The 18,202-nt window shown below is 34.3% G+C and overlaps 1 protein-coding gene across 1 annotated transcript; it reads left to right on the top strand.

The window, feature by feature from the left end:
• Positions 1–7,189: 7,189 nt before the first annotated feature.
• On the top strand, positions 7,190–11,431 carry LOC112777078 (dormancy-associated protein homolog 3-like). The gene is made up of 3 exons (XM_025821360.3): positions 7,190–7,665; positions 10,847–10,932; positions 11,050–11,431. Exons 1-3 carry the CDS (start codon positions 7,419–7,421, stop codon positions 11,092–11,094), a joined length of 378 nt encoding a protein of 125 aa, XP_025677145.1. The 5' UTR covers positions 7,190–7,418; the 3' UTR covers positions 11,095–11,431.
• The last annotated feature ends 6,771 nt before the right edge of the window (positions 11,432–18,202 follow it).

Raw genomic sequence — 18,202 nt, 5'->3', positions numbered from 1 at the left:
ACCTCCATATTAAAATTTAGTGTTTACCTTTGCATATTAAAATTTGAATCGATGGAACTTGTAGCAGTATTCATAATGAAAGACAACATATTCATTACTACTCGCAACAATCAAAGTACAGTGTATAAAGATCAAACAGTTACATACGTAAGCAAACATTGCATTTAACAGGAAAACTAAAATGTAAATAATACTAACACTAACAACATGCCCACCAATGGCGCCCTGTCTGAGACGATCCTCCTAGCTGTGGGCAACAACGTCGTGTGTGTCCGGGTTGGTGACATAGACCGCACCTCTTTGGCCGATTCGAATCTGCCTCGTCCATATTCGTCCGTATCCTTGTGGATCTAGGACGACCCTCTCTCGCACGCCTCCTGTCAGGGTCCGGAATCACCGTGGGCCCGTCGTAAGGTGGCCAGAAACCCTCCGGGATCGGAGGTGTGAATCCCATCCGATACACACTGAACACCGAGCTAATCTGACAGACGCTGTGAACGTAAGAGGTCCAGGTGACCCGTTAGTAGGCACAGCATGCAAGTGCGTGCTGACACGGGAAATGAAGCGCCTGGAAGTACCCGCAGTCACATGTCCGCGAGGCAAGCGATACTCTGTAGGTACCCAAGGAGAAAGAACCAGTCGGAGTGATCTCTGCTACGGTGAACTCGGAGTTATCCCGGTCATACAACGTCACCGTGAAGCACCTGGCCGTCTACAAGTTGGCCTCAATACACTTCACCAAATGCTGACTGAATTGTTGTCCGGTTCCCATCTGGGCCTCAGCCTCTCTCCCCTTGCGAACAAAGAGTTCCGCAAGCCTACAATATGTTGCCTTCACCAGGGATGCTACAGGGAGATTTCTGACCCCCTTGACGATTGAGTTCACACACTCGGAGATGTTCGTCGTCATGTGACCGAATCTCCGCCCCTCATCACGATGCTGAGTCCACAAGGAGTAATCAATCCGGTTCGCCCACTCACACATCGCCGGATCTTCAGACCGCAGAATATCAAACCAGTAATCGAATTCAACCTCGGTCTTCGCATACGCCGCATTCACTAGAAGCCTCCTAGCGTCTTTGCCCTTGAAGGTAAGGGCAAAATTAGCCGCTACGTGTCGTATGCAGAATGCACGGTACGCAGATGGCGGTAACCAACCTCCGTCAGGGGCCTTAAGCGCAGCCTTGATGTCGTTGTGCCTGTCCGATATAACCAGCAGACCGGGCTGCGGGGTCACGTGCTGTCGAAGGTGCGAGAGAAAGAATATCCAGGACTCTGCATTCTCACCCTCTACTAGTGCGAATGCGACAGGTAGAATGTTAGAGTTCCCGTCCTGTGCAATCGCGATGAGCAATGTTCCCCCATACTTCCCATACAGATGTGTGCCGTCAATGCTGACTAGCGGCTTGCAATGACGGAATGCCTCGATGCACGGAGGGAAAGTCCAGAAAAGTCTGTGGAAATATGCTTGAGACTCGTCCACCTGTCCTCCAACTCGAACCGAGCTCGTCCTGAGGACCGCAACACTGCCAGGCATCGTCAGCTGGACACCCAACACTAGGGATGTCAATGGGGCAGGGCGGGGGCGGGGGATGCCTCCCTGCTCCCCATCCCCGCCCTCAGATTTGCTCCCCATCCCCGCCCCATTCCCCGCTGTGGGGGAATATTGCTCCCCATCCCCATTCCCCACGGAGCCCCATTCCCCGCGGGGACCCCATTCCCCATCTACATAATAGTTCTAACTAATTATTAATTTTCATATGAATAGAGCTACAAGTATCTATCTTATACAAAAACTGCAAGATTTTATACAAAAAGTCTAAATGACACGATGGTGACTTCTTTCGAAATAACGCAATGGGGGGACGCAACGACAAGCCAAAGGAAAAAGCAGTGGACGAGGTGGGAGACGCGGCAACAGAAAGGAGAATGGACACGACGGTAGAGTTACGAAAAGGAACGCCGCAAATAGAAATTACGACGCGGTAAGGGTGATGGCACGGTGAGGTGTGACGATGCGGTGAGAAGGGTGACGAGGGGGTGGCTGCAGAGAGATTGGATGGAGTATGGACAGCCTTAGGGATCTCTGAATTGAAGAGGGGTTATGCAAATAAAGTTTAGGAGTTTTGGGTTTCTATATATATGTGTGTGAGAAATGACTAAAAAACATATATGAGAAATAAACTATTAAGGATAATTTAAGGAATTCATAAATTTCGGGGAATAGCGGGGACGGAGCGGGGATCCCTGCTAGGGTCCCCGCGCCTGCTTCGGGGGAATTTTGTCCCCCATCCCCATTCCCGCGGGAAAAATTCCCCACAATCGGATCCCCATTCGGGGCAGTCCCCGCAGGGATCCCCGCGTCTCGGGGAATTTCGCCATCCCTACCCAACACCCACCTAGGTATGTCGTTGTATGACTCATCCCAGTCACCGTAGATGAGGGCAATAGCCTTCTGCTTTGCCATCCATACCCTCCTGTAAGTCGGCCTAAAACCAAAGTGCGCTGCCGTGGCGTTTAGGAGCACCTTTATGCTCACGGATGCGTCAGCCCTAACCATTGGCATAATGAACGCCAAAATCACATGATAATCCAAACTCCTGTGGTCACTCGAGATGGATGTGGCCAGGCAAGTGTGAGGTCCGTTGTACCGTTTGACCTCCCAAACCCCCTTGCGCTTCCGGAGACTCAGTCGAATCAACCATGTGCACCCATTCCCAAACTCGGAACACTTGCCCACATACCGGCGGTGGTCGGACTCCAGCACCTTGTACTGTACCCCTCGCCGGATGCTGTAACTCTTCACACTTAACAGGGCCTCGTCTTTATCCTGGAATTGCTGACCAACCTGGAACTCTGTCAGACCAACAGTCCCTTCCGCATCTCTAGCTCCGAATCCAACAGTGTGCCCTAAAACCCCCTCATGCCTCATGGCGTCCAGGTCCAACGAGGAAAAATGTGGTGGATACTGCTGTGTGCCAGAGCTAGAACCACCGCTCGCCAATGCAGGACCAGTCGCTCCAACCTCGTCGCCGCTGTCATCCTCAATTGTATCCGGCTCGACGTCGTCCTCATCTGCATCACCCAAGACTCCGTCTCCGACGCCAACTGGTGGAACGCCCTCTAAAGCGTTCGGCAGAATATCAAAGGATCCTACCTCGTCGCCTACGTCGTCATTCAGATCAACAGCAAAAGACGGGGAGGCGACAAGTTGGACCGCTGGCTCGTACCCTGGGACGGAGGAAGAAGCCACGGCAGCCCTGGAACTGGAACCAGCTGCCGTGGCTACATTGGTGGTATTCCGGTTGGAACCCCCTGAGCTGGATACCACATCAATAAGCTTTGCGAGCAATTCTAGTGTCCTCACCTCCGGAAACTGCCTCCGACAAAGAAACATGACTTGCAGGTCCTCATCACTACCAATCGTGAGACAATCATACTTCACCGTATCGTGCAGGATCGTGACTGGAATGCGATAGAAAAACTTCTTAACCCGCTTCGCACCTTCCAGGCCAAGTTTCATCAGCACAGATCTAACAAGGTCATCATAGCTTGTCGTTGGATTCACGACAATACAGAGAGGATCCTTATCTGTGAACTTCACTCCGGAACGAGTTTTCCTCTTAATGGATCCTCTGTGGTGAACCAGAACAACAAAACTCTCCTCACTAGCCATTTTACTGGTCTAATGAGACCAACTCATGCTTAGAACGGTTATATAGAGGTCTCTCTCCCACTAATTCGAACCAGCCTGGTTCGAATTATGGTTTGTGTAATTCGAACCAGCACGGTTCGAATTACTCAGGCCGGATCTCTCTCTATAATTCGAACCTCCCTGGTTCGAACTATGTGCAGCCAAGGTTCGAACCAACCTGGTTTGATTTATGAAGAAAATTTTGGTAGTAGTTCGAACCACATTGGTTCGAATTACATTCAAAGCTCATCTCCTCCTAATTCGAACCACCCTGGTTCGAATTACTAAGGTTCGTAGTTCGAACCAGCCTGGTTCGAATTACATAAAAATAGCTTCTGGCTTATTGCTGAAACGATTTTCAGTTTGGCGTATTTACGTTACACATTTCCAACGTTGGCTTATTAGGGTTTTTTACCCTAAAATCAATTTAGTAATTTAGTTAATTAATCAAAATTAAATTTTTGTTAACTAAAAAATAAATTTGGTTTTTGAATTAATCAAAACTATGTACAGCCCTAGAGCATATAATTGGCAATGGGAAGAGGACTAATTTTTGGAGTGATGAATGGTTGGAAAAGAGTCTCAAGCTGCAGGATTGGACTTCACCTATAAGGACAGAAGAGAAGAGCAAGTGGGTTATTAATTCCTAATGACGACTGGGATGTGAGCCAGCTCAACATCCTCCTCCCAAATGAAATCCAAAGGGAGAATTAACCATCAAACAGACAGATAGTAATCTGGCTCAATAGCAACAGGAGGAAGACCAAATTTTAAAAAAATATGGAAATAAAAGAGAATATAGAGAATTAAGATTTTTGTCTGGCAGTTGGCCCATAACTGTTTACTAACTTTTTTGAGAACTCCTGGGTGGACGCAGGGGAATAATCCCAATTATATGTATTGTAATGTTGAAGTTGAGACCCACTTCATGCGATGAGGGATTGTCCAAAGGCTTCAACCATTTGGATGGCATGCGTTAAACCGCAGTTCATCCGAAACTTCTTCTCCTTAAATTTGATAGATTGGATCTTGTTTAACATGTCAATAGAAGTTCGGATGGACCAGAATTTGAATTGGAGGGATGTTTTTATGACGATAGTTTGGATGATATGGAGGTTCACGAATGAATATATGCACTCTAATAAGGAGATCATGTGAGAATCAGGAAGATTGTGGAGGAGAACAGGACCGTAATAAATAAGAACTATAGAGACGAGTAGAGGTGCAGAAGAATGATCTCTCCTAAAAACTTTTTTTGAAAAATTGGTATAAACTTAACACTAATGACGCCTTTAGAAGGAATCCAGGGCCAGCGAGCTGTGCAGGAATTCTAAGGAACCAAAATAGTGGATGGGCATGGACAGATCTAGAAGTATTATTATGGAGGGGCCAATAATATATATAATATTAAAAATTATGCAAAAAAAAATTATATAATGTAATATGTTTACAAAAATATACCGATAGAGAATATATTTTAAAGTGCAAAAAATATGTGTGTACTTTTTACTAACGAAGTGGTCGATTTTTCGTATTATAAAATTCATCGATAATAGAATTTGTGTCAAATTTTTTAGCAATTTTTCTTTTCAATATAATTAAAAGACAATTAGTAAAAAATCCATTTCTCATTTTGTTTCTGAGTCATTATTCCTATTATTCATAGCTGAAAAAGATCTTTTAATTATAGTAGTTAAAACAGAAAGAATTAATATCAAATGAATAAAAAAAAATAGTCATAAAATGAAAAAAAAAATCTATTTTGTGGGATTTAAAAAAATTGTTTAATTAAAAAAATATTAGTAATAATATTTTTTCAGATTTTTTTTAATATTGTTACCTAGTTTTTAGATATTAGAAATCATTAAGATCTAAATTGGAATAAATTTTTATTTATACTAAATTAAATATTAAATAAATTTTTAAAAAATTAAGTCATACTTAATAATTTATTATTATTATTATTATTATTTTAAAAAAAAACTGGCACTCGCACCCCCCCCCCTCTTATCCGTCCTTGTGGATGGGTATGGGAATTTGCTACAAAATTGGAGAATGCAAATGCCATAGAAGTTGAAGTAAACGCTATAAAGATGGGCTGGAAATTACTTGGAGTAAAGGAATTAAACATTTAATAGTGGAATCAGATTTACAAGGAGCGATCAAGTTGATAAAAAATCCTCCCATGCGACATCCAACTCTTGCTCGGCCTCAACGGAGAATACAGGCTATGCTAAATAACAATTGGTAAGTGCAGCTCCAATATATGCTTAGAGAGGTTAATCAGGTGACGGATGGACTAGCTAATCTGATATTGGATGGAGAAAAGGAAAGTATGTTCTTTCAACAACGTCCTAGAAAAGTTTCAATGCATCTCTTTGGTGATAGTTGTGGGATCTTATATCCTCGTTTTGTGTAGGCTTTTTTTCTTGGCCTTAAGGCTTTTTTGTTTAAAAAAAAATTAATTATACGTATAAAATATAGAAAAATTTCTAGAGGTCAGTAATTTTTAATATTTTTGGTAATTATTTGATCAATATAAATACTAAATTATTTTTAATAAATAAATTTTGCTAATTCATATGTTTAAACTTTAAAAAAATATAGGTATAAACTGTATTGATTCATATATGTAAAATTTTAATAAATATAAGTGTAAATTATATATTTTTTGTGTACAAAATCTTTGTAAATATAAATACAAATTACTATCAAGTGCTGACAAAAAATAATAATATTTACTGATCATGTAGTATTATTCTAAAATATATATTAAAATATAAAATTTATTAAAAATAAATTAAATAACACATTATTTATACATAAATATATAATATTTTTAGCGTGAAACATGGGCATAGCATTTTTTTTAGTAATAATAATGTAGGAAATATTTAAAAAATGACTAGTTTCATTTAGTTCCAATTAGTTCAGTTTGTAATTTGAAAATGAAAAATATTATTCCTACACTAAAATTAGTCATTAAAATTAGCTATTCATGTATTTATATATAAATATATGTATGATTTAATTTATTTTTAATATATATTTATATTTCAATATATATTTTATATTTGTGGTTGATTTTAACACGGATTTTGATATACACATAGCATTATCACTTTAAAACAAAGAATCAAACTAAACTTAAAGGTTTTGCTAAATTAAAGAAAAACCAGCCAGTCCTTTTTATTTTTTTGGTGACGTCTAGAAATAAAAGAAAAAAACAAAGACAAGCTAACAGCCATGATCAGATCCCTCTGCAAAGCATCTTGGATAATCAACACTCCTACTAATTATAGGAAAAGAAAGTGTAAATTAAGCACGAACCACTATAGAAGAGGATCATATTAAAGATGGTGAGGCATATCAATTTAATGGCTGAAAACAAAGCCATATTAGTCGTTCCGCTAAGTTTACACACCTAACATGGCCGTCAATAATTCAATTATCTTAACAAGTCATGAAACCCTCATCTTCCTCCTTCTATAAGTACCCAAACACCCACCCAGAAACGGTAAAAAAAAAAAATTGAAAAAATTTAAAAAAAAGGTCGCATTCTTGTTTCTACGTTTTCCTGATCTTCTTCCCTCTGTCGTTTCGTTCCTTTACGCCACATTTATATCTTTTATATACATATAAGTGAACTCAGACATAAATATATACATACAATAATACATATATTATTATTATTATTATTATTATTATTATTATTATTTTATATATGATGGGTTTTCTTCACAAGCTTTGGGACGAAACGCTGGCAGGCCCCGCACCGGAGTCGGGCTTGGGGAAGCTGCGTAAATATAACTCCTTTGTCGGCAGCGGCGGCGCCAGGTCACCAATGTCGCCGGATGATGTGCCTATTAGCCGCAGCATCACCATTCTCCGGGACCCCTCTGCCATGAGACCCGCCACATCTGATCCAGCCTCTCCTTCTATCCCTATTACTCCTCGAACCCCAATAACCCGTAATATCTCTCTCTCTATTAATAATTTATGAAAGGAAAATATTACGTGTATATAAAAATTATAAGTCAAATTAATAATTGTGTGTTTGTGTATGAATATATGCGTTTTTTAATTTATTTTTAAAATATATTTTATATTTTATTATGTGTTTTATAGTGTTAACTGTTTTGATAGTTAATTCTTAACCTATACATAATATGATAGAATAATTCAATACTTAATGTTAGGATATCATTCAACTTAAGATAAGTATGTATAAAAGGAGAAAGAATTAGTTAGTATTAGTTTAAAACTAACTCAAAAATAAGAGAAAAGTGTTGATCATTTAGAATTTTTTTTAAATTCAATTCGTAATGATTTTTTATCATGGAAGAATTTTTTCTTTTTTTATATTAAATTTATTAGAAATATAATTATTAATATTATTTTTTTTATAATTTAAACTTTTAAAATAAATAATTTTATGATATGATATCAGAATTCTGTCTAAAAGATTAAAAATTCTATTTTTAGTGAATCCTAAAAGTAAAAAAAAAAAAAAAAACACAAGACAAATAAAAAAAAATTTATGCAAAAAATTAAAGAAACTAAAAAAAAATATTGTTTAAAAAAAGGGTTATACTAAGTAACCAATAATTTTTTTGAACAACATGAATAATCATTAATAAAATAAAAACACACTACACCTTCAAATACTCACCTAAATCTTAATATTAGAATTATCCACCTAGTGAAATGAACATCTGATATATCCATTGTTCATCAATGTTGTTGGTTACCTATACTTTTCCTTAAAAAGAATATTAAAGATATAATCATTAATGTTATCAGTATAATCTGATAGCATTGTTGTCGGATCATTCCAATCTATTATATTCTATTATATCTATTATATTTCTCTAATTTTAGAGCCAAAATGTGCCACATATCACTTTCTCATTACAATTGGAATCAAATATTTTTCTCCACCAAAATTAAGAAATTCTCCCCTCCTCCTTACTAATTTTACAACCAAAATGTGCCATATGTCACTCTCTCATTGTAATTGAAATTAAATCTTTCCCTCTAAAATTAAAGAATTCTTCACTCCTTCTTACTAATTTTACAACAAAAATATGGCACATGTCACTCCTTCATTGCAATTGAAATCAAATCATTCCCTCCAAATTAAAGAATTCTCCCCTACTCCCTCTTTCTTTCTCTATTTCTCTCATTCCTTCAACTACTCTATCAATATCAATGATTAATTACTAATTTGATAATCAAAATGTGCAATATGACATTCTTTAATTGTATTAAAATTAAAATTAAAATTGAAATATACTTATATTATGTATCATATATTACGATCTAATTTAATAATCAAATATATCAGATGAAACTCTCTTATTAAAATTGAGAAAAATATTTTTTTTTTCAAAATTAATAAACTCCCTTCCTAAATTCTCTCATCTATCTCTCTATTTTTTTATTTCTCTGTTTTTACTTTATATATAATTTATATTTTATATTAATAATTTGACAAATCATAATATGGCATCCGATATTTTTTTACAATTAAAATAAAAAATTTTCTTCCAAAATTAACAAACTCTCACTTTCACTCTCATTCTTCATCTTTATCTTTCTCTCATTCTCTATTTTTTCTATCTTTCTCTTCTACAGAAAATAAAATTAACAAAATAATATAATTTAAATAAAAAATATTATTATTATTATTGTTATTATATACATAGTTTTTTAGTTTTTTATTTAGTTTTAAATTTTTACCGCTTATCTTTCTAATCTATATTTTCATTTATCTTCTTTCAAATATTTATTACAAATAATTTTGAGAGAATACTAATGTTATAATTAAAAGTTAGAATCAAGATTCAATTATATTTTAAAAAATTAATTTTGAGTTAATTTTATAACTATCAGTATAATGTTTTTATACTAATATCTAATTATATTTTTATATACATAGAGAAAAAATATTATTTTTAAATAAAAAGTATAAAAATTAATTATTTCTATTTGTGCAACAGACTTAACAGTTAACACCTAATTAAATATAAAAATATACACGTTAAATTGTTTTAAATTTTAGATAACAAAGTCACCAAAAAAAATTTTAGATAATGAATGTTAAAATTAATTATTAATAAAAAATTAAACTTTTTTATATAAAAAAATAACTAAAAATCTTATTATTTGATTTTTTATTTACAGATACCTTGATCTTCTTAATCAGAGACTTTTGTTAACCTACGACTTTTTTTTGTAAAAGTAGTTTGATTTTATAAATTTTTTATACTATGCATAATCTATACTGTCAGAATAAAGTAGATCGTAATTTTGAAAAAATTATATTCTCGTAATGTTATTATAGATAAAAATACTAATTTGAAGACTAAATTCAATTCTTCGCACAGTTCTCCAGTTACCAGTATAACGATGCATGGTCGATGGTTGCATGGCATAATCTAAAAACTTTCAAATAGAGTAATTGAAGTTCGTTGTTTTTCTTTAGTAAGTAAAAATAATAATAAATACATAAATAATTGCTAACAAGTGTAAAGGAAGAGGTGCTTGTTAGGAATACCAAAATGGACAGATTTTATAGAAAAAGATAAAATTTTAAAATGTGTAATATTATAAAAATATCTTATCTGCGTACAAATATTCTACTCTGTATTCTTAGCAAATAAAATAAATAAATAATGAGAAGTGTTAGGAGCCAATAATTTTTATAATTTGTAAGTATCAAGTAGTTATTAATGATGTTTTTAATAGTGTGAGATTTCATTTAATAATGTAGGATTATTTTTTTTTTTTATTGATTACATATTGACAAAAATTTAATAAAGTTGTTGGCCCTAAACTTTTTTATAAATAATTGATAGTTCTGTATTTTAATCTCCTCAGTCCTCACTGTATAGCCACATCTCTCACTATATACATCCCTTACTTTTTGGATAAAAAACTTGTGCCTTCATTATTCCATTGATGAAGAAAAATGTCACTCAAGAAAGTTAAACCTTAATCAAAGTTGATAAACCATAATTGGTGTGTTCTTCAGGTGATGAATGCACCGCATCGAAGATCAATATACAGTTACAAACGATACCTGTTCTTCATGTCCTTTTTCTTTTTCTGTTTTACTAATTTTGGAAAAAAAAACAAAATGCTCCGCAGCTGATACGCCGGGTGTGGATTTCAAGAAATTCACGAGGAGGAAAACGTCGGCGAATGCAGCAGTGGACAGCTCTGCTTCTATACAAGTATGAACAATAATGAGTTGTTTTCTAATTTTATTTTGATGAAATAGACATAAGACCTTAGCTTCTTTACTTTTCATGCGCTTTGTTGTCTAACTTCCTTGTGCATGTGATTTGCAGGGTGATTATGAGTGCTTTGGATCATTGTTGAGAGAGAGGAAGTGAGATGATTTAATAATCTGAAACATCGTTACGCAACTATACAGAGGGATTACGTTTTTGTACATACTACAACAATTTCCATCTTTACTAGGATCTTGTTAATTATTAATTATTAATAATTAATTGTATGACATATATGTATATATATTATATAAGTAAGTAAATATGAGAGTCGTCTACATAAAATAAAAAAGGCTCAGCTGATCATGCAGGATATTTTTGTAAATATGATTACTGTTCTTTTGTTTTTGTACTTGAAGCTTTTGGCTGTTGTATATATATAGATAGATTATGTACCTTTGTCATCTCTATCAATGTAACTCAATTAAGCTTCGAAGTATTCTGATTTTGTTTTACTTATCAGTTATCTCTGTCTTATATATATATATTCTATTTTTTTTTTAGTAATTCTGTATATATTGAAGGTCATTTGGGAAATCCCGGCCGATTACATGGGAAATTTTGAGCAACGAGTAAGAGCAGATATTATGTGTTTTGAGATATTTTTATATGTTCCGCTCTTTCAATTATTTTTGAAGGTGTTTTGCTTTGATTGGACGATATTATTAAGATATGGACAAATAATAATAAGTCATATAGAATTTATTTTCTATGTCAATATTTATTTTTTTTATAAAAATATATATCATATCATTATTTTTACTAAAATACTCTTATAATTTAATAAAAATAAAAAATATTTTTTATTTAATTTTATAGAAAGATTTAGACATCCTTATTTTATTGGATTAGACAAAAATAGCTTTTTAAATCAATCAAAATTTTAAAATTTAACTAATTCTAATTTTATATTTTCAAATAATTTAAACAACTGAACAAAAATATATTTGAAAAACAAAAAAAATCAAAAGATTGTTCTTTTATCTGGGTTTCAGAAATCCTCTCTTCAATCACTGTCTCTGAAAGTTTTCTAGTGTTCTTCATCTTCTCAAGGTTTTCTAGTGCCCTTTTCTCCTTTTCCTACTCTCTCTCTCTCTCTGTGGTGTTGCATTCAAGCTCTCTCCCTCTCTCCTCTCCGGTCTCGCAATCAAGGTCGTCGTCGCTCTTCTCGTCTCTGGGACTAGTCTTGTCGTTGCTCTCTATCTCCTCATTGTCTTGTAGTCAGTCGCGCGCCTTCGTTGCGCTCGTCGTCGACGGCGGCAGAAGCAGTAGGTCCAGAGGCTCGTCGTCTTCTTGCTTCGAGTCTCGCCGTCAGCTTCCTTCACACAATCAGAAGCTGCTTCCCGATTTGGTGAGTTCCAACAAATTTCCCTATTCTTTTCATCCGTAATCGAGATCTTCATCGTTTTTCAATGACTCGGACTTATAACCTAATGGGTGGGCACAACAATCGGCAAACTATGACACTATGGTAGAGATTAGACTGACAATGCAGTCACTAGCGCCTTAGTGGGGGTTTCTTGTCAAAAATCAAAATTTCTCATTTCAAACACACATATTTTGTAAAGAAACCCATCAATCAAAATCAATAATAGTCATAAAATCCTAATCACTACAAATTTCTGCAGACCCCTTTTTCTCTTTTGTGGAGCTTTATCAATTCTCAATGGAGATAAATCCTGTAACTATTCGTTTGTTTTGTTGATTTTTGATCAAAATTTATGTTTTCTTCTTCTTGGTTTTTATTTATGTTTCAAAGCTTAATTATTTATTATACTAAGTTCATTCCAATTGCATCCTTACATGATTCCTTTACTCTGAGCTGTTGTTTTTTGTTCCATTTAATTTATTTTTTGGGTATTGTTATAATTTTCATATTCTAGCATATATCTGGTACATGTATAGAAAGATTAACAGATGTTCAAGGAATAATTCTTAATGTATTTTTTACGGATAAAAATGATCAAATTTGTATTCTAGTGGCTAGGCTTAGGTAAATTGGCGGTTAAGAGTCTATGCGACCTTGGGAAGGTTGAGGAAGGTAGAAAGTTGATTGTAGATAGATGGGGAAGGATTGCGTTCCCCATGTTTTGTTTTACAATATGATTATTGAATGTGCTGCTACAAATTTGTTGCTGAAAATATCGCTGAACTAGGTTTTTTGTTGCTAAAAATCATCACTGACATGAATTTGTTACTGATTATCATCACTAGACCTTGAATTTGTTATTGTCTTGCTCAAATAACTACTTAGCTAAATCTTTTTATTGTTGAAAAGTATCATTGAGTTGATTTTGTTAGTGATTGAATCTTGAATTTGTTGCTGTCTTACTAAATATTTTTTTGTGGCAATTAAATGCTATCATAATAATAACATTCTTATGCACTAATAACATTATTTGCAGTTCTATCTTGACAACAAAGTTACATATGTTTAATTTAGGTACCTGCCATTATACGTCTCACCCTTCATCCTTGGAAAACTCACTGATTCCTCCACCTAACTTCCAAGTTTCTGCAGTCTTTTGTCACCTTAATAGACCTCATCAATCATCCATTACTGATACTCAAGGTGCGAATGGTTTCACCTCAGCCAATAATTGTTACTGGTAACTCCTTTGTTTATGCCTTAGTAATTTTTGCAACCATTATAGGCCTTATTGGTTTTTATTTTCATTTTTAGTATCTTTTGTTTTAAAGATAATGTTACCCATCATTTGCGACTCATTGTGGTGTTCATCCACCACCACCACCTATTCATTTGTTTCAAGCTGTTCTTTCCAAGGGCACTATGCTCCCTTACAACCAAGTCATCATTGAAGTAAGCTGCAAGAAATTTCAGAATGTCAATATTCTTAACTATTTGGTTCCGTTTAGTAACTGTATCAATGTTTTTGAGGAATGAAGCAAATAATTAAACAAATGCTCCTCTCATAAGATAAAATTTGTATATTTTCTATCTATCCAAAGGTTTAGAATAAGGAAGGACAATTTTTCTTGATTATAGTTTGCATATCTAACTTTATAAGATAGAACTGAGGACTCAAACCATCGTTCAGGATCAAATGCATCAGCTGGCGTTAAATAACATAGATGTCGACGGCTGGCCTTTGAATGTTGAGATGGCAAAATCTCTTCCGCAAAAACCATCTGTTGTGAATTTTTTCCTTGCTTCATTATCTCTTCGTTTGATGATGCAGCAAGCTGTGGCAATGCAACAGATGCAATTCCAGCAAGCTCTATTTATGCAACAAACCATGACTGCACAGCAGGCTGCCAATAAAGTCGCCACCATGAAGTCTACAACAGAGTTAACGGCAGCCCGAGCTATTGAAATAGGTAGGAAGCTGAAAGCTGATGGACCTGAAATTGAAGAGAAATAAACAAAACAGAAATCCAGGTATGTTTACTTTGTCAATTTTTGCTAGTGTAATTGTTCCACTGGTGCTTCTTGACTATTCATTTTCAATGTTTTTATTATTACAACTAATTCATTTTAGGGTACCGTACATAAGTATCATGAACCCATTAGAGTAATGCTTGAAATAGATTTATAAGTTTGGTAAAGGTGCCTAAAGTTTCTATCCTTTTGATGTTTTAAGGAAAAAAAATTATAATCTTGTCCCCATTTTAAAAGTTCCCATTCGGTTGTATATGTTTTACTATATTTAATAGTGTTAGGTTTACTATATATATATAGACTGAATGGTTGTGGAATAAGAAAAGTTTAGATTATGGTGACAAAATCTTGTTTGTATATTATTTCTTTTTGTCCTTTATTTTCATATGCTAACAAAGGTCTTTAATTCATTAATTCAATTTCCATTTTCAGGTCTTCTTCCCCTCCTCGTGCAAGATCTTGATCAAAGCCAAGATCTCCTGTTAGTTATCGAAGAAGGAGGAGGTCTCGTTTGTTCTACTCTCCTGCTCGCTACAATAGGGGTTGTCGGTCCAGATCACCAGTCAGGTCCCATCATTATTCAAGCTATGAAAGGGATCGAAGGTCCTATAAAGACATCAGAGAACACAGTGATAAAAGCAGAAGACGGGATTTAGATAGATACCTTGATCGGCATTCATCTGCTTCAAGAAGGAATAGGAGTAGGAGCGTGAGCCCTTATTCAAGGAAATCACATCAAACTGAATCTATTTCTCCAAAACGTCATAGAGAAAGTTCACCTCATAGAGGAAGAAAAGAATCACGTGCTGATTCTGGATCCCCAAGTCATCGCAGAGGTAGTAAGTCATCTCCCAAGATTGATAAAATCAAACAAAAGAGCGAAAGACGCTCAAGATCAGTTTCTTCAGATGATAATAGGCTTCAATCCAACAAAAATGAAGAAGTCTTGCATGGAAAATCTAAAAATAGAGAGAGAAGATGGTCCAGGTCAGTATCTGTTGAGGAGAAGACTTATAGGATAGTAAAGATCTGTTGAAGGGAAGCATCTCACTAAAGATAAATCGGGTGATAGTAAAGATAAAAAATCAAAGCATCGCATTAGAAGACGCTCCAGGTCAATATCATTAGAGGTTGAGCATAACAATGGAGGCAGCTCATCACATAAAGAATTGGATGAAAGCAATTTTGAACAGAGAAAACTCAGGTCTAAGTCTCCTGAAGGAAAGCGTCACACTGGTGATAAATATGGAAGCGGATATGAAAGATCAGAGAAGGACTTGCTCCCTCAGAGACAATGATTGCACATCTGATAGAAATTGAGGTTTGCCAACATATTTAACTATGATGGATAAATGCATACTATCTCCACCTTCTATTGCAATTAAAAATAGTAAATGCTCAAATTCAATTATGCAATCCATTTTAGATATGATTTCACTATGTCATTATCCTTGATTGCTAATGTCATAAATCATAACCTTTGTGTTATTCATGCCATAACTTAAATATACCCGACTAAAAAGTGATTTATGTCTTAATTGATATTGAAGGCAAATGTTGGAATCGAAATTATAGTAGTTTCACTATTGATGTTACTTCTAAATTTTAACTTTGGTTATTTCACGCTGATTTTTGTTACAGTTCCTGTTTTTCATAATTCTTGATATTTTCTCGCTGAATAGAATGAGTTAATTATTTATTAATTTCTAATAAAGTAGTTTGGGTGTAAAGTGAAGCCTTCATTTATTTAGATATGTCACACTTCAGATTTTAAATTGATAGGATTCATAAATTTCATCTCTATTAGAATGAGTTTTACCCTTTGCTAGTAACTTTCAATATTATTTCAAATATGAGGACTTGCCTAGCTTACAACACAGAAGTGGTTCAAGGAATAGAAATGCTAGAGTGAAAATTAAGTTTCATCTAAATTCAAATATAGTTGAACTAAAGACAGAAACATCAATTTTCAAAAAAAGTCCATAAAAAATATAGTGCATAATAATTTTTTTAAGTAAAAGAGATTAAACTAACAACTCTTAATATAAACCAAACTTGACTACATGACAATTACGAATTTTTAATTTTTGTTTGAATCTTTTTGTTTATACTTATTGTAATTCCTGGTAGCAGAGTCAATGACATTATGCAGCATCAAATTGTGGGGCCTTAGAATCAAATCCAACGCAAGTCTCTTCCTTGTACCATCATTAATCTAAAAAATATAAGTATTTTAGGTTACCAACAAAACCATACATGATGTACTATTTTTTTTAGCAAAAGAAAATTACATTTATTGTATAACTATACGTCTTCCTGTAGTTTGTCATCCAGGTTGCCACTCATATCCCACAATCATTACTGTGTTAAATAAGACGCGGTTAGCTTATGCAGATAAATATTTCAAAGAGGAAAACACAAATACAGATATTCCTTACGAGCCAGGAGCTTGTTCTCCTGTTTGTAGCGTATCCACAAATACAAAATCATGTATTCTTGGCCTAAATGGAGTGTTGTATTTATAGAACGAGTCATACTTGAGCATATCTTCCAGATATTTTGCCTATTCATATAGGAAAAAAAATTAAATAAAGGACGATATTTGAAACCTTTAAAAAAATATCATAAAAGTGAAAATGGGAAAAGTTAATTTACCAACTTTACAATACTCGATCTCTTTCCCTCTTTATTTGAAACAATCGGTAGGAAATCTAGCAAAATTATTTGATGATTGTACAAATAAAAAACAACCACATACCAATGCATGTTGTTCTTGTTGACAGGTAAAAACATTTAGTACCAACTTTCACGTATTAGGATATTACTAGACACAAATAATTTTAAAATAAAAAATATAGGTTGGTTCATAAAGATAAGGGTCATTAGACAATGAAAAAAAAATACAACAAATCATAAACCTTTTTTAGACCTTCGTCAACTTTTTCTATGAATTCTATTTGATAATATTTCAACAAAACTTCAATTTTGGTATCACATTCCAGTATGAATTGCTGAATTTAATAGTTATGGGTTAAGTCAGTGACACCAATTATAAAATAATATAAAATAAATAAAAACTGTAACAAATATTGAAAAAGACATGGCATACCGAAAACACAGCTGGCAAATACCAGTGTGTTTGACATCCTATTCCTTTCTCCTACACGGTTAGCATAGTAGCCACCAAATCCAACACCTATGTGGTAATTAATAAATTTATTAAGAATGGAAAGTATGCTAGGGATAGTAACTTAATTATGCACTTACATCCCTATGCACCCATTCCTTGGGAATTAATGACTTGAAATTGTCACGAGTTCCGCTAAACTTGTTTGTTGTCGCCAATACTTCATCGCTACAAACATGAAATACATTAATATTGTACTATTTTTTAAAGCTTTAATAGATAGATAATGAGATATGTAACCTTCTTTTATTTGGTGCAAACACGTAGGTTGCCATTTTAATATCTAAGTCATCCAAATCCATGTATGCAGGAGGCTTAAATAAAATCGGATCCACTACAAAATAAAAAAATTGGTAAAATTACTAAGTTATGTAACCTTAGATGATTGACGCCAATTCTTGTGATATGAGGACTTACAGATAGCCATTCAATTTTTCGTTTATTGTGCTCGGCCTTTTTGTTGTTTAGGGTAGGCATGCTAATAGAATATCCACTTAGTGTACTATTTTTTAAGTGTGCCTTTTGCTCCTCAGTTAGAGATTTGTGTGAGGTCCTCAATGTAGTTTTTTTATTTTTTGAAAATTTTTCTTTAATGGAGACAGTATTCACACCAACCATAATTT

This window comes from Arachis hypogaea, chromosome 19 (assembly GCF_003086295.3).
Source record: "Arachis hypogaea cultivar Tifrunner chromosome 19, arahy.Tifrunner.gnm2.J5K5, whole genome shotgun sequence".
In the NCBI taxonomy this organism is placed as follows: domain Eukaryota; kingdom Viridiplantae; phylum Streptophyta; class Magnoliopsida; order Fabales; family Fabaceae; genus Arachis; species Arachis hypogaea.
The sequence above is the reverse complement of the archived record's forward strand: the minus strand, read 5'-3'. Positions and strand labels throughout refer to the sequence as shown.